The sequence below is a fragment of the Anabas testudineus genome, chromosome 21 (assembly GCF_900324465.2).
Source record: "Anabas testudineus chromosome 21, fAnaTes1.2, whole genome shotgun sequence".
In the NCBI taxonomy this organism is placed as follows: Eukaryota; Metazoa; Chordata; class Actinopteri; order Anabantiformes; family Anabantidae; genus Anabas; species Anabas testudineus.
Window position 1 is genome coordinate 527,486 of NC_046629.1, and position 16,291 is coordinate 543,776.

At 44.6% G+C, this 16,291-nt stretch overlaps 1 protein-coding gene across 3 annotated transcripts in view; it reads left to right on the plus strand.

Moving 5' to 3' along the window:
• The window catches only part of LOC113173198 (myosin light chain kinase, smooth muscle), a 44,068-nt gene that overhangs the window by 387 nt on the left and 27,390 nt on the right, over positions 1–16,291 (plus strand). Inside the window, exons 2-17 of one of the 3 annotated variants that reach the window (XM_026376582.2) lie at positions 511–766; positions 4,344–4,473; positions 5,279–5,324; positions 5,641–5,806; positions 5,897–6,062; positions 6,167–6,188; positions 6,302–6,509; positions 7,497–7,561; positions 7,863–8,002; positions 8,081–8,206; positions 12,023–12,178; positions 13,964–14,077; positions 14,446–14,643; positions 14,872–15,079; positions 15,157–15,201; positions 16,195–16,275. In XM_026376582.2, coding sequence (XP_026232367.1) covers positions 4,419–4,473; positions 5,279–5,324; positions 5,641–5,806; positions 5,897–6,062; positions 6,167–6,188; positions 6,302–6,509; positions 7,497–7,561; positions 7,863–8,002; positions 8,081–8,206; positions 12,023–12,178; positions 13,964–14,077; positions 14,446–14,643; positions 14,872–15,079; positions 15,157–15,201; positions 16,195–16,275 — 1,796 coding nt within the window. In that variant the 5' untranslated portion in view covers positions 511–766; positions 4,344–4,418. Of the gene's footprint in view, positions 1–510; positions 767–4,343; positions 4,474–5,278; positions 5,325–5,640; positions 5,807–5,896; positions 6,063–6,166; positions 6,189–6,301; positions 6,510–7,496; positions 7,562–7,862; positions 8,003–8,080; positions 8,207–12,022; positions 12,179–13,963; positions 14,078–14,445; positions 14,644–14,871; positions 15,080–15,156; positions 15,202–16,194; positions 16,276–16,291 lie in introns of those variants that run through there. The other 2 variants (XM_026376583.2, XM_026376584.1) reach the window with 2 other exon arrangements.

Genomic DNA, 16,291 nt, shown 5'->3' on the forward strand with positions numbered 1-16,291 from the left:
GTGGGAGGTCTTTTAGAGAGCTAACCGTGTGTTGGTATCTACCTGCTGGTTTCTCTACACTTCTGGAGCTTTGGTATTATAAATCTCATTTAAAAGTTCAGCAGTCAGTAAATAATATTTATTTCCTGCTGCTAAGATTAAAACCTATTAGGACATCAGCTCTGTGGGATTTACAAATTTAATGTTCAGACACAACTAAACAAAATAAAAATGCCAGATTTCTGAATGAGGATTTGTATGTTTGACAGAAGTCTGTTTGACTGAGAGGTGCAGTTTATTAAAAGCCTTTTTGTCTAAACACATTTAGTTTACATGTGGTGGATTTTTTTAAGAGAGAAGGAAGTTGTTGTTATTAAGATGTTATTTTTATGTTTATCAGATTGGACATGGACACGATCGTGATGCAGCAAAATAACTGCAGTGTCCCTGGTTTGAGTCCATCTGGGTTCTTTCCTCCATGTCTCACTCTCCTTTCTTTCCTGTCTGCTTCCTATTCGAACTCAACTATAGTACCGTGTCAGTATGTTACCTTCAGTGTTATCTGAACGGGGGGAGACTCTCAAAGGACCACTACGATGTGCAGATGGTTGGATGAAGGCGGCAGAAGAAGGTGGTCAGTGTTTTAGTGACAACATCTGAACCTCTTCATTAATTCCTTCCTGATCCACAACGGCACATTGAGACTGTTCCACGGTCTCTGGTACTCCACCAGCTTCTCATCACCTACGTGTTGCTGCAGCTCCTGTAAACGGGCTCCTGATTACCTGTAAGTTACCATCTGGTGAATACTGTGATCGTACAGTCACGAGTGAATTTCATGCATGTGTGAACAGGATCACAGTAAATAGTGTACTCAGAGTTTCAGTGTGTTGTGGTGATGAGGTGTTCAGGGACTCTACAGAGCGTGGGTCATTGGGTAGCTCCCCATCACTGGCACGTTGTCTTAAAATATCAATAACTTAGAATATATCATTCAACAAAAGAGAAACAGAGACAGAGCAAATGTTGACTGACAGAGACAGCGGGAAGTGGCTGGATGTGACCAGGTAAGTATGTGAGAGACTGTGTGAGCAGAAACATAAAACCAACGGGCAAACGATCGTGACAGTAGCTCTTTACCTTAACGTTCTCCTTGACTTAGATATTTTGCCTTGTACCTCACTTGTAAGTGGCTTTGAATTAAAGACTAAATGTAAATGACTCAAACACTGAAGTTAATGTTAGTTTGTTGTTGTAATTCTGTAGAAACACTGCAGTGATCTGTGATCCGTCCTTCAATGATCACTGCTAAGTTTCTACAGTCTTTAATCTGAAGGTGTGATCCCTCAGACCAGATCCTCTTCCTCCTAAAACATAAAACGTGTCACTGTGAGAGATGATGTGAACACAGAACAAACATTCACAGAGCAGCTTCCTGTTGAACACTGGTTGTCTCTGTCCGTGGTGAACTAACCATCATTTACCTGAAACTGACAGGACAAACAGAAACAGGTTTCTGGTCAGGTTTCTGGTCAGTATCTGTTTGGTGTTGGTGTCTGTTTACTGTTTGTGAGACTCAGGTTCCAATATATATAATATCCCACATGTTCACATATTAATCTTAACTCTCTGGCTGTGAATAACAATCCGATTTTTTTAATTTAGGTTCAGCATGACGAGAACATAGCTTCGGGTTGAACAGGAAATACTGAGAATTAATCATTGAGCAAAAAAGACACCGACTTTAGTCTGAGGATAAAGGTTCAAGGTCATAATCAGCCTTTGGATTGTAGAAAGTAAGAAGTGAAACAGCGGACTGGTCCTTTAAAGAAGCTGAAGCCTGCAGTGGAGGATTGTGGGAACAGTGTTTGGTTTTATAGGAAGTTTGTGAAACGCTCGACTGACGTGAAGGAATCTGGTGCCATTAGAGAAGAACCCCAGAGGATGCTGGGAGGTTTCTGTCTCCTCGTTAGTGTGTTTAGTTCAGTTTTCATTCAACTGAAGTTCTGGAACCAACAGGACTAATGAAGGAGAGATGCACAGTCTCAGTTCTGGATGCTCTCTGGCCGTGGTCTCAAACTCTGTTCTTCACCTTCAGTCTCTGGTTTCGAACAGTTTATGGATCACTGGTGTCACGTGACCTCTGTTTACCACAGTCTTGTCTGAATCTTCAGCTGATGATGCTAAAACTTCACTGTGGCCCTGAAGGATCAGTTTCTCTGACCAGGTTCAGGTTCACTGGTGGAGTTTGGGATTTGGACACAATAGAAGTCATTAAATCACAAATGAAACTCGCAGTTTTAAATGTGAACTCAACATGTGGACTTCATAGAAACTTGGTTTCCTCCTGATAATTAACTGTGGACAGGAGAGAGAGCTTCACTGGCTTCTCTTTGTCTGTCTGATGGAAACAGTCCATCAGTAGAAACCCGTTATCGATCCGCTATCAGCTGCTTCCTGTTTCACTCACTTGTTTTCTGAGTTCAGCTGCGGTCCCACGGGACAGCATCGACTCAGTTTAACCATTGACGTCTCAGGTTTGACAGTTACACAAACTGTGTCTCTCTGGGTCTGTGCAGGACAGTGGTGGTACTGGGTTCTGCTGTCTTATTATTATTATTATTAACCCGTCTGTGGCAGGTCTGTTCCTGCCTGTCTGGAAATGATCAAACCATAGCTCGAATGTGGACTTAATAGGAAGCAAAGGTGGACGTCTGGCTGCACAGAAGGGTTTGGTGGTTTCAGCAGGTTTCAGCCATGTAAGGCAGCAGGACGACATATCTGAGCTGTGACAGCAGGCTGCTGCTGTTTGTTCTGAAAACACTTTCACACCGATAAAACCCTCCATCACAGCACAAGCTGCCTGAAATGACAAACAGCTGATGCAATCCTCAGAGGGAGCATGCTCAGTGACCACGAGCTGGTCAGCCTGTCCAGTTTCAAGTATCGGACTGGTCTGTGCTGCAGGGCATCTTGGATTTAACAGGATTCTACTGTGACACTGAAGACAAGTTCTGAAACCCAGAAAGAAAATACCCAGACCATTCAGAAAGTACCAGACTCAGAACTGGATGCTTGTGGACAGTCAGAAAGTGTCTGTGTCCTGAAAATGTAACCCGAAGCAAACAGACACTGAATCAGAACAGGAGACGGTAGAACTCTGTGTCTCCTCGTTATCAGGTTCTCACGAAATGTTCATTCATCTCACAAGTGGGTCTGTCTGTAGTCCAGCTCTAAAGCTGAACCTGATTCTAACCTGAACCCTAAAACCAGATCAGACCCCTCAGACAGTCAGAAACGTGTCTCATCGAAGGACAGTGTTGGACACATCATTGCTGCAGCCTCATGTTTTCTTTATTAACAGGGAACAATCAGTTCCGTCACATTCAGCGAACTTTACTCTCATGGTTCCGCAGATAGTTTGTTCATTTCTTTTCTGACAAAGGTGCTGATGTGAACTAAAACCGTTAACAGAACATTAATAAGTGTCCCACGAATATCCACCTGTAGACACAACTTCACACAGGAAAGTTCAGACTTTGGACAAATAAGGGAGGAGGGGGCCACAGCAGGACGTGAACTGTGAGCAACAGGAGGCAGCAGATGTTGACTAAGACTCTGCAGCTGGATTCACCAAGATCAGACAGAAACCGCGAACACAGGGATTAACATTTCTTTAGTCTTGTGATCGGCTGCATCCTGATGTGAAGTTGTCAACCACACACAGACATGATGGTCTCTGGGCAGCTCCTCTAACACAGACTATCCCAGCCACAAACCTGACTCACGTTTCCTTCTTCAGTCTTCAGAAACAGAAACGACAAGCGGAACCTGGATGAACAAACAGAAACACGTGATTATGTTGAGAATGAATAATAATATAAAATAATTATTTTATATATAAATAATTAAAAACAGAGAAAAACCTGCTCAGTGTGCGGCAGCACTGTGTATGTACAATCCCACAGCACCTGAAAGCACCGTTAGGGCATTAAACCTGGAGATGGACCGAGCTGCACAGACTCCTGAGTCCGGCTCAGAGTCTCTGACAGCCAGCTTTTAGTCTGCTTTGGTCTGAGTCCACTGGAACTCTGGGTCCTGGTCTTACTTCGCTAGAACATATAGATGGTTTAAAATGTGTCTAGGCCTGTTGTCATAGCAACAGGTCTGTAAAGCACAGCCTGCAAAATCTTAGTACTACTAATACTACTCTTGTTCCTTACCACTACTATTACTCCTACATCTTCTACTATGAATATTATTCTACTACTACCAGTACTACTACTACCACTAATAATACTAGAGCTACTCAGGAGAAGCTAATGGTACCTTTTCCAATAAAACACCTGTGATGTGTGTTATAGGTGTGTGGTCACCCTGAGCCTCACGTCAGGTGGGACAGACAGAGAAGAGCACTGACTGGTGGAGAACACTGTGTTATGGAGCAGAGTGGGCGGGGCAACTTCAGCCTGGCGGTGGGAGGAGTCCTGGAAGGTTTGAATACCTGCACTACTACTACTACCTCTATTACTACTCCAGATAGTACTGGTAGTATAACTACCTGATTCAGGCCTGGACAAGGTCTCTGATTCAGGTCTGGACAAGGTCTGGATTAGGTCTCTGATTCAGGTCTGGATCAGGTCTCTGATTCAGGCCTGGACAAGGTCTGGATTAGGTCTCTGATTCAGGTCTGGATCAGGTCTCTGATTCAGGCCTGGACAAGGTCTGGATCAGGTCTCTGATTCAGGCCTGGACAAGGTCTCTGATTCAGGTCTGGATCAGGTCTCTGATTCAGGCCTGGACAAGGTCTCTGATTCAGGTCTCTGATTCAGGTCTGGATCAGGTCTCTGATTCAGGCCTGGACAAGGTCTGGATTAGGTCTCTGATTCAGGTCTGGATCAGGTCTCTGATTCAGGCCTGGACAAGGTCTCTGATTCAGGTCTGGATCAGGTCTCTGATTCAGGTCTGGATCAGGTCTCTGATTCAGGCCTGGACAAGGTCTCTGATTCAGGTCTCTGATTCAGGTCTGGATCAGGTCTCTGATTCAGGCCTGGACAAGGTCTGGATTAGGTCTCTGATTCAGGTCTGGATCAGGTCTCTGATTCAGGCCTGGACAAGGTCTCTGATTCAGGTCTGGATCAGGTCTCTGATTTCATTACAACCCGTTTAAACTCTTCTTCCCTTTTCTAACCCTCTGTGATCTGTTCTGCTGTTGAAGGCTCGGTACGGACTAATGTTCCTCCTGTTCTGATCTGGACTCTGCTGATTCTCTGACACTCTCACGTTTTTCCACCTCCAGAGAACTGTGGGCAGAAACACGTGGTCCCATCCTTCCAGGAGACAGGGTGAGCTGCTCCCCTCTACCTGTCCTCTCTGTCTGGACGTTAAACACAGATCAGTCCTAAACGTTTCTCCTGGTCTTGAAACCTAAGACATTTCTGAGAAATATGTTTTCTATGAAGTTTGAGACCCTGAAGCAGCTCCTAAGGTGAAAACCTGTTAGGGTGCTCCAGAGCTGCTAACCGAACCCTCTCAGACCAGGACTGTGTGACAGGATCCTCAGACAGACAGCGTTTTGGAGCTAACCTATCAGACGAGTTCTCTGAACAACATGTGGACTCTGTCCTCATAGTGTCGCTTGTCCACTTCCCATGATTCCAGGTCTTGCTCTGCAGTCCCAGTACTGGAGACCAAGACCAGTTTTTGGGGCCCGAGTCCACCGAAGTTCATCACCAAACCGAGCCGAGTGTTCGTCCAGCTGGGACAGAGCGGGAAGTTCACCACTAGAACAACAGGACGTCCACAGCCCCAGGTCACATGGTACAAGGTGGGAGGAACTGAACTCTGACGGGGGGGCGGGAGGGTTACTTCCTGTTTAGTCCTGAGGGTTCTGACTGTACCTGTGTCTGCTTCTCAGGGGTCGGTGGAGCTTCAGGCCCGCAGCCGGTTCAGTGTGTTCGAGTGCTCGGGGCTTCACGTGCTGGAGATACGGGACGTTTGCGCACAGGACGCCGGAAGTTACATGTGTTCGATCACCAACGCAGCAGGAACGGCGACCGCCACCGCTGAACTCAGTGTCCAGGGTTAGACAGCCAATCAGAGCTCAGGGTTTTTATGTCTTCACGGTGTCTGAAACACGATATTTTTTTAAATGTAGCAGCTACAGAGTGTGTCTGTTTCTCCTCAGGTGTTCCTGATGGCTCCTCCAGGTGAGCCCTCTCAGTACCTGCCTCACCTCATCAACATATCACTCATCTGCTGCACAGTCAAACTAACAGATTGAGCAGATGGCGGGTTCTGACCCACGTGTCTCCCCCTGCAGGACTGTGCACCCACCTGAGGACACACAAACCAGGACCAGCACCCGGACAGTGGGCACAGATGCACCCAGTACTCCCAGTGCCCCCAGCTCCCAGTCAGAGAAGCGGCAGCGGAGCCCCCTCCCTCAGGCTGGACAGGAAGCTACCTGGAGGAGCAGGGCTGCTGTACAGCTCCCTCCTGTGGCTGAGAGGAGATGTGCAGCTGCACAGGTCACCAATTATTGCTGTCTTTGCACTTCACAGATGAACACGGTCTCACCTGAGATTCTGTCTCACCTCAGTGTCTGCTCAAATCAAACAGGACTGTCTGTAACGTGACCTCACCGTGACACAACTTGACAAATACACACATTGTACTAGTAAAGACCAATACACACAGACAGCGAATGACGAGCGTCAAAGCAGCATTCGCCCTCTGGATTGAAAGGTCCACTACCTGTACCTCTACTCAGAGTCGGTAAAACGACCGTGGTGAAGAGAAGCGGGTTCAGAGAGAGACTCCCACAGTGTGAGCGGCTCATTCGTGCAGACAGTGGTTAGACTTACAGTGTCTGTTCACAGCTCGACTCACTTCATGCTGCAGATATCTGAAGGACTCTTGATGTGTCTCTGGTTTGTGATTAAGTATTTACATATACATTTACAAATATTTCCATAATCACACACACTGACCATCCTGTCATTTGTTATCGAATCATTTGTTAAAGAAAAAGTAGAAACAAACTGACTTTCAGTGAACACCTGAGGACAGGTGTTGTCTGTTTTTTGGACAAACACTAGTGTTGAAATGTGGAGAAATGCTGATGTTCAGATTAATTCTGTTTAATTTATATGTCTGCGCTTTTTTAAAGTAGTTTTTAGGTTTTCTCTCATTTCACTTGAGACGTCAAACGTAGGGTGAGAGCAGGTGACACCTCACCTGAGATGTTAATAGACAAATTAGACTGTAGAAATATGTTCATTCAATCTGGGAACACTTAACAAAGGTATAAATAATTAGACAGCAGATTTTGCCCATAATCAGCGTCGGTGTCATCGGACAGTGCACATATTAAAACCCATGAGGTGCTGCTCCAGGTGTGTCTGTGTGTCCACGACAGGTACAGGAGTAAACAGAGAAAAGCTTTTAGTTCATACTCTTTCAAACACTTTACAGATAACAGCTTCACTGTGACTTTAACGTCTGTATGTCTGCAGGTCCACTCAGGGTCCAGGCCCGGTCCAGTTCAGACCGGATCAGTCAGTTCAGTCGACAGACACAGGTACCGAAAGCTTAGCTAACGTTAGCTGTTAGCTGCTTAACGATATTGGTAATTAGCAGTGAAGGTCTGGAGGTTCTTGTGAAAACTGGATTCTGAAATAAAACGTTTTCAGTCACCAATATAAAATGTACACGATAACAGAGCTAAAAGCAGTTAAAGAACTTAACTGAGTTAGCTTATCCAGCTAGGTGTGTTAGCAGCTAGCGTTAGCCTGCTGGTGTTAGTCCTCGCTAACAGTTACTGTTCAATAATAATTTAGACATTTAGTGTTTAAATTGGTCTTTTCCTGTCACTGTCCAAGAACAAATGGTGATGTTCGGTGTTCTGGTGCTGGTCTCGGGGCTGTGAGGAGGTCGCTGTCCGGGTCCAACCTGCGGTTCGAGGTTGTTCCTCTGGACGAGAAGGTCTCAGAGGGAGGACTGGTCTCATTCACCTGCCCAGGTGAACTAACGTGGAAAACAGCAGTGTTTTGCTCCGCGGTGTAAGTTTCCCATTGGATGTACTCTGTTGGTCCCTCAGGTGGTTCTGAGCCTCCGGACTTCGTCAGTGAGCTGCAGGACTCCTGGGTCACCGAGGGCCAGACCATCAGCATGCAGGTCTCTGTTGAGGCAGAACCTCCTGCTGCCGTCCACTGGCTGCTCAACGGTGGGTTCATCCAGCACTTTGTCCCCACATGTTTTTGTAGAACCAGGACAGCTAGACAAAGAAGCAGCGTCTCCAAATGAGGCCCGATAATAAATCAAAATGAAGCAGGTTCAGGGAACGGAGTGAGATATGTAACAGAAACAGACAGGAGAAGAGAGAAGTCCAGGACTTGAACAAGGGACACTCCAGAATCCTGATCCTTATTCAGCTTATTCCTCTAAACTCAACTGGACCCAAATCTCCGGCAGAGGGAGGCCCAGGTCAGCAGTTCCTACACTGATGATTCAAATGAGGGGACAGGAAGCACAGAGAGGTGGAACGTATTCAGATAAGATTCAGAACTGAAGCTGCTGTTAGAGGTAAACATGGTAATTACACAGAAGGTCTAAGAGCAGTTTTCACTAGGTCCTGTTAATGAGGTGAGGAGGTGAAAAATCACAGTTTTATCCATTTAACATTGAGTCTACAACAGTTACAGGTAAATAGTGAAGAGCTCTGACCTGACGCCACTTGAATGTGAATGTTTAAATGTAGAATAACATCATGTTGATTTATTTTCGTGTTGTTTTCTCAGTGAGTTCTTATTGTTTCTACAGGACTTTGTGGTTTTTATTAGTCCAACCAACCACACTGACAGAAAACGAAGAACATTTACATTAAGCAGAAAAACAGACAGAAAGTAAATGTTTGATTTTATTTTGTAGGTTAGTCAGTGTCTGTGCCTCTGCCAGGAGACTAATCAGTGAAAAACCTAAAAACACACACAGACAGGGAAACGGCAGAAAGTCGAGAATGTGAAACTGCAGCAGGAACAACTGAGCTGAAGTAAAACAGTGAAGAGTGAAAAATAGAAGCAGCACAGAGAGAGAGAGAGAGTTAAACAAATAGAAGAGCTGGAGGCCATATAAAGACAAAACATGCTACATGGAGCGAGACACACACTGTAACACACAGTAACACACACTGTAACACACACTGTAACACATACTGTAAAACACACTGTAACACACAGTAACACACACTGTAACACATACTGTAAAACACACTGTAACACACACTGTAACACACACTGTAACACACACTGTAACACATACTGTAAAACACACTGTAACACACAGTAACACACACTGTAACACATACTGTAAAACACACTGTAACACACACTGTAACACACACTGTAACACACAGTAACACACACTGTAACACACACTGTAACACACAGTAACACACAGTAACACACACTGTAACACATACTGTAAAACACACTGTAACACACACTGTAACACACACTGTAACACACAGTAACACACACAGTAACACACACTGTAACACACACTGTAACACATACTGTAAAAAACACTGTAACACACAGTAACACACACTGTAACACACACTGTAACACATACTGTAAAACACACTGTAACACACAGTAACACACACTGGAACAAATACTGTAAAACACACTGTAACACACACTGTAACACACAGTAACACACACTGTAACACACAGTAACACACACTGTAACACACTGTAACACACACTGTAACACACTCTGTAACACACACTGTAACACACTCTGTAACACACACTGTAACACACACTGTAACACACTCTGTAACACACACTGTAACACACACTGTAACACATACTGTAAAACACACTGTAACACATACTGTAAAACACACTGTAACACACAGTAACACACACTGTAACACACAGTAACACACACTGTAACACTCTGTAACACACTCTGTAACACACACTGTAACACAGTAACACACACTGTAACACACTCTGTAAAACACACTGTAACACATACTGTAAAACAGACTGTAACACACAGCAACACACACTGTAACACACAGTAACACACACTGTAACACATACTGTAAAAAACACTGTAACACACAGTAACACACACTGTAACACACTGTAACACACACTGTAACACACTCTGTAATACACACTGTAACACTCTGTAACACACTCTGTAACACATACTGTAAAAAACACTGTAACACACAGTAACACACACTGTAACACACAGTAACACACACTGTAACACATACTGTAAAACACACTGTAACACACAGTAACACACACTGTAACACACTGTAACACACACTGTAACACACTCTGTAACACACACTGTAACACTCTGTAACACACTCTGTAACACACACACTGTAACACAGTAACACACACTGTAACACACTCTGTAAAACACACTGTAACACATACTGTAAAACAGACTGTAACACACAGCAACACACACTGTAACACACTGTAACACACACTGTAACACACTCTGTAATACACACTGTAACACACTCTGTAACACACACTGTAACACTCTGTAACACACTCTGTAACACACACTGTAACACACTCTGTAACACACACTGTAACACATACTGTAAAACACACTGTAACACACAGTAACACACACTGTAACACACAGTAACACACACTGTAACACATACTGTAAAACACACTGTAACACACAGTAACACACATTGTAACACACTGTAACACACACTGTAACACTCTGTAACACACACTGTAACACTCTGTAACACACACTGTAACACAGTAACACACACTGTAACACACTCTGTAAAACACACTGTAACACATACTGTAAAACAGACTGTAACACACAGTAACACACACTGTAACACACTGTAACACACTGTAACACACACTGTAACACACTCTGTAATACACACTGTAACACATACTGTAAAACACACTGTAACACACAGTAACACACACTGTAACACATACTGTAAAACACACTGTAACACACAGTAACACACACTGTAACACATACTGTAAAACACACTGTAACACACAGTAACACACACTGTAACACACAGTAACACATACTGTAAAACACACTGTAAAACACACAGTAACACACATTGTAACACACATTGTAACACACTGTAACACACACTGTAACACACTCTGTAATACACACTGTAACACAGTAACACACACTCTAACATAGACTGTAACACACACAGATAAAATAACACACAGATCTAGAAAAGGCATCAAGCGGAGAATCCATGTGTGTGTGTCGTCACTTTGTGGGACTCCAGATGTTTCACAGCTGGTTTCAGATCTGAGTTTTTACCTTTGTTAACATCTGGACAAACACACACAGCTGCAGACCTTAGTATCACAGCAACATGATCCTGATCAAAGGAAAGGTTCACATGGAGGCTTCTGTATCTCTACAGAAGCAGAAGTACTGATCTGAGGAATCCTGAGCGAATAATCCAGAGCAGCCTGAGATAAATATTCACATGGTCGCAGTAAGATGTTGAAGTACGCAGCTCAACACTATTAATGGTACTGTTTAAGAAAAAACATGCCGTTAGTGAAATTTGACAGGACTGAGTAACGATCGATAACTTCGAGGTGTTTTTCCAGTAAAACAAAGAAAACGAGACAAAAATCATGTCATCAATAAAAGATAAAGTAGACAGTAGCAGAGCTGTCGGTGTCTGTACATGCAGTTCGGAGAAGACAGATTCACAAACTGTACGAGTTTAGTACAGTTCTTTGTCTCCAGTCACCAAATCACACGTAGTTAACTGTTAAACCCTGAGGAAGAAATTGCAGGTGGACACGTCTGAAGTATTTCCAGCACTTCCATTAAAGCCCCAGTGAGACCAGTATTACCTGGAGGAATGCTCACGGCGATCTTCACATGGACTCTAATACTTGCAAATGTTACTCAGCCTCAGGGTCCCTCAGGGCCCCACATTAACGTGATGATGATGCTGTCTGTTCTTTCTCATCAGGATGTCCTGTTCCAGGTGGGGCTCGGTCCTCATACGTAAGGGGAGTGGCCACGCTGACCTTCCAGAATGCATCACGGCGTGATGAAGGCGTGTACGTGTGTGTGGCCGAGAATTGTCATGGCAGAGCGGAGACTGCGGCCCGAGTCCAGGTCAAAGGTCAGAGAACTTTCTGATCTCAGTCGAGGGTGGGGACGGGTTCCAGTAGCTGTTTCTGTTCTGGATCTGGTTCAAACAAACGGACTGAACCGCTCATGCTCTGTTCACATGAATAAAACACAAACCTGAGAGCTGCAGCTGAGGCCACTACAGACAAGCTCAGTGTTTGTCCGACGACTCATCGCTTAGAATAAAATTTATTTTTAATCATAACTTGGTTTTCACACATGACAGACTTCCTTAAATCAGTGAAACTGTCCAAAATCCACCAGCTGGTTTCTATAAAATATTGGTAACACTTATATATATAAACAGTTCTCAGAAAAGACCTAATGTCTATGTGAAGAGACTTGGATGGGGAGGGGCTCAGTCTGTGGGAATTTCCTGATATTTCACTGTGTTCATTCGGGGATTTCCTTTTCCTTACTCTGCCCTTATAAAGCTGGGATGATGCTGCATTCACTGTCCACAGCAGACAGAGCAGCTGAGCAGTAGTGGAGCATTTAGTAGCTATAGATCAGATATGTCCCTCGGGAGGTGGTGGAGACCAACGCCAGAGCTAAAACAGAAAGAAACACCGGACTTAGTTTGATCAGGGGAGACAAACAATGAGGAGGGACAGGTGCATGCAGGTGTAAACCACATGAATATATATGTTGTTGTTTAAGGTGGAGCAGCAGCAGCTGTGACACAGATCTGAGAGTCTGATCCAAAGACTAAAATTAAGGTGGAGTTAAATTTACGTTCAAAGACGTGTGTTATATTGACAAACCACAATTTACTAAAGAAGTGGATTCCATTTAATAATAAATCACTACAGTTGGTTTATAGTTCATATTTTCTGCTCGCTGCTCCTTCCCAGCTCTTCTTTGCCTTTTCACTTCTCCTGACTTGATGACATCAACTCACCGACAGAGAAACAGAAGGACTGCTTTAAAAATAAAAGAGAGGTGACTCAGAACAGACAGATAACATGCAGACACAACACAGTAGTGATATAACTCAGAGCTGAGACTGAGTCACTAACATAGAAGAGAAGTAACAGACAACAGTAAAATAGACGTGGGACCAGATGAATAAGAGCAAACAACGGAGCTGCTCGTGTAACGAAGACTGCTACTTGTTAGAATAAGAAGTTTGAATCGCTGTCAGCCTGTTGGGTTGTTTTACTGTTGTTTCAGGTTTACAGTTGCACTAAGATATAATGTGAACCAACTTATAAATCCCGCACACAGATTAGACGTGTTGTGTTATGATAACGTCCACAGTCAGGTGTGTGAGTCTGATCCTCACTCATCCTTTTCCTTATATGCAGTCTGGATTTCCTTTTCCCTCTCACAGACACGTGGGAGTATAGATGCGCAGAGTAGAACTTTAAACTACTGAACTGCCTTTATCTGTGAGATGTGTGTTTGTGTAAAAGTTCCAGTGGTTAGTGAGTCTGAAGCCCCCATTCAGACCCAGACCAGGTTTGCTTTTTTGTGTTGAATCGTTAAAACACATCACACGTCTTCATCATACCAAACCTTATTTACTGACTGTAGTTGTCACCCTGAAGAAGAAATATTCAGTGAATACAGTTCGCAGTTTGTTATGTTGGAGCAGTGTGACGTGAGAATCTTCAGTCTGCACTTTGGAAACAAACAAAGGCAGCGGCAGTGGAAATCCGAACAGGTTAACACGTTGCTTTCAAACGGAGACGGTGACCTTTATACCATGCTGCAAGTTTCTTATCCAACATACGTGGAGAATTGCACCCCCACTCTTCTTCATGTGTATTTGCAGGCGTGCTACAGGGTCGTAGGTCAGAGGTCACTGAGGCTCCATGCTTCATCAGCTGCCTGAAGGACCTGAAGGTGATGGACGGCAGCAGAGTGAGCATGACGGTGGAGCTGAGCGGTACGACCACCACCTTTCTGTGTGTGTGTGTGTGTGGGTGGTACTTCCTGTCAGGTCAGGCTGAGGGCAGATTAACTCTGGATGAGTCTGGTTCATTACCATAACAGTGAGGACATTTCTGAGCATTTTTCATACAGCGGGACGAGGAATGTTTATACACATCTACACACTTCTCATGATGCTCCACTTTTTTATTTATTTCTACTTATGTACAGTAGAATTATGGCCCATCCCCTTCTCCCCATCAGATAAAAAAAAACCAGCCTGTGTCCAGACTTGGCTTAATTTGTCAGATCACCATGAACTGCACACATGACCCCCACCTCCCATCACTGTGATGAATTCATTGGTGAAGTCCTGGTCTTCAGGTCACCCCCCTCCAGAGGTGGTGTGGTTCCATGATGAGCAGGAAGTGATGGAGTCGGAGGACTTCCACCTCCTGCAGGAAGAGAACTGCTTCACGCTGCTGATTCTGGAGGTCTTCCCTGAGGACACAGGGACCTACAGCTGCCGGGCCTGGAACCAGTACGGAGAGGCCAAGACCGAGGCCCAACTCACTGTGGAGGGTAACTGCAGACGCTTTAGCCCTACTCTGAAATGTAGGAAGCCAATCCTAATCTGAGAACAGTTAGTGTGTTATCTTAGTTCCTGTAACTGTAAGTAATGCTTCCTGTGGAGGTCTGCACAAACCCCCATGTTATGCCCAGAATGGGTTTAATGTAACTCCACCTCAGTCTGTGATGAATCCACTATAAACTTGTTTAACTCTCAACTCTCGTTTGGGTTTGTGGCAGAGCCTCAGGACGGCGTCCAGCCCTGGTTTATCACCAAACCCAAACCAGTGAGCGCCGTGGTGGGCCAACATGTCCTCCTCTCCTGTGCCATTGCCGGAGACCCGTTCCCCCAGTACACCTGGACCAGGACCGTTCTGAGCCGACCTCTGACTTCTGAAGGAGACTACGAGCTGCTTCAGAGAGAGGATGTCGTCTCACTGCTCATCAGGTCTCAGTAACGTACACTTAACACGGTTTAGATCCTGGACCAACACGGATCTAACTCTGATTTACTGTCTTCACTAGGAGGGTTCAGAAGCATCATGCTGGAGACTACTTGATCAGCCTGAGGTGAGAGGACAATGGACCAAACCATGACCAGAAACAGATGTTCAGTGTGCAGCAACATAATCCTCTATGAGCTACAGTATGGAGATGAACTGAGGATTAAACTTAAAGAGGAGCCCCCACCCTCCCCCATCCATAAATCCATCCATAATGTATCCACCTCCTCCTCGCGTGCTGCGCCGTCCCGTCATATTCAGCCAATATTTGTACTTGTTCATAGAAACACAGCATTTATAAAGGTTCTCTCTAGGTATGGAGTGACCAGAAATCATAAGTATGGCCCTGATTTAGGAAAGGAGGCTAAAACATTACATTACATTAACTATTATACTGAACTGCCTGCTGCCTACACAGCATGTAATCACCCATATGAGGATGGGTTCCCTGTTGAGTCTGGTTCCTCTCAAGGTTTCTTCCTGTTGCCTTCTCAGGGAGTTTTTCTTGCCACCATTGCCCTCGGCTTGCTCATCAGGGACAATCTGATTATTATGATTCATATACATTCACTGTTCATGTAAACTTCCATAGTTTCTTTGCTTGTGTAAAGCTGCTTTGTGACACTTGTTAAAAGCGCTCTACAAATAAGTTGAATTGAATTGGAACAAAGGCAGCGAGAAGGGTTTCAGACCCAATTTACCCTAAACAGGCGTGGTTCTCTTTATACTGCTAGGGCTTTGTCCATACGGCAAAGCTGTGAACATTAAGAACAACGGTGTTTCTCTTCCCACAGTTTCTTTGCAGAAACACCTTAAACCACTGTAACATAAATTGTAACTGTTCTTGAAATCGGGCATTTTAAGGTGCAACAGTCACATAATGTGGGAGTACCAGAAAGATGCAGTTACCAGGTTTGAGCTGGGCAGGTACTGTGTACTGTACTTTTGTACTGCGGACCTCACACAGCGGTATAGCTGTGTGAGGCGATAGAAAACTTAATGCGAACAGTTCAGTTCAGCCGTTTGTTCTGTTACAAAATGACCCGTGTTTGCGTGTCAGGAACGCTGTTGGGGAGTGCAGCGCTGTGGCCAGTTTATCTGTTCATGATGGCGACGGAACAACAGGACGACAGGGTGGCAGGTGAGACACTTTAATT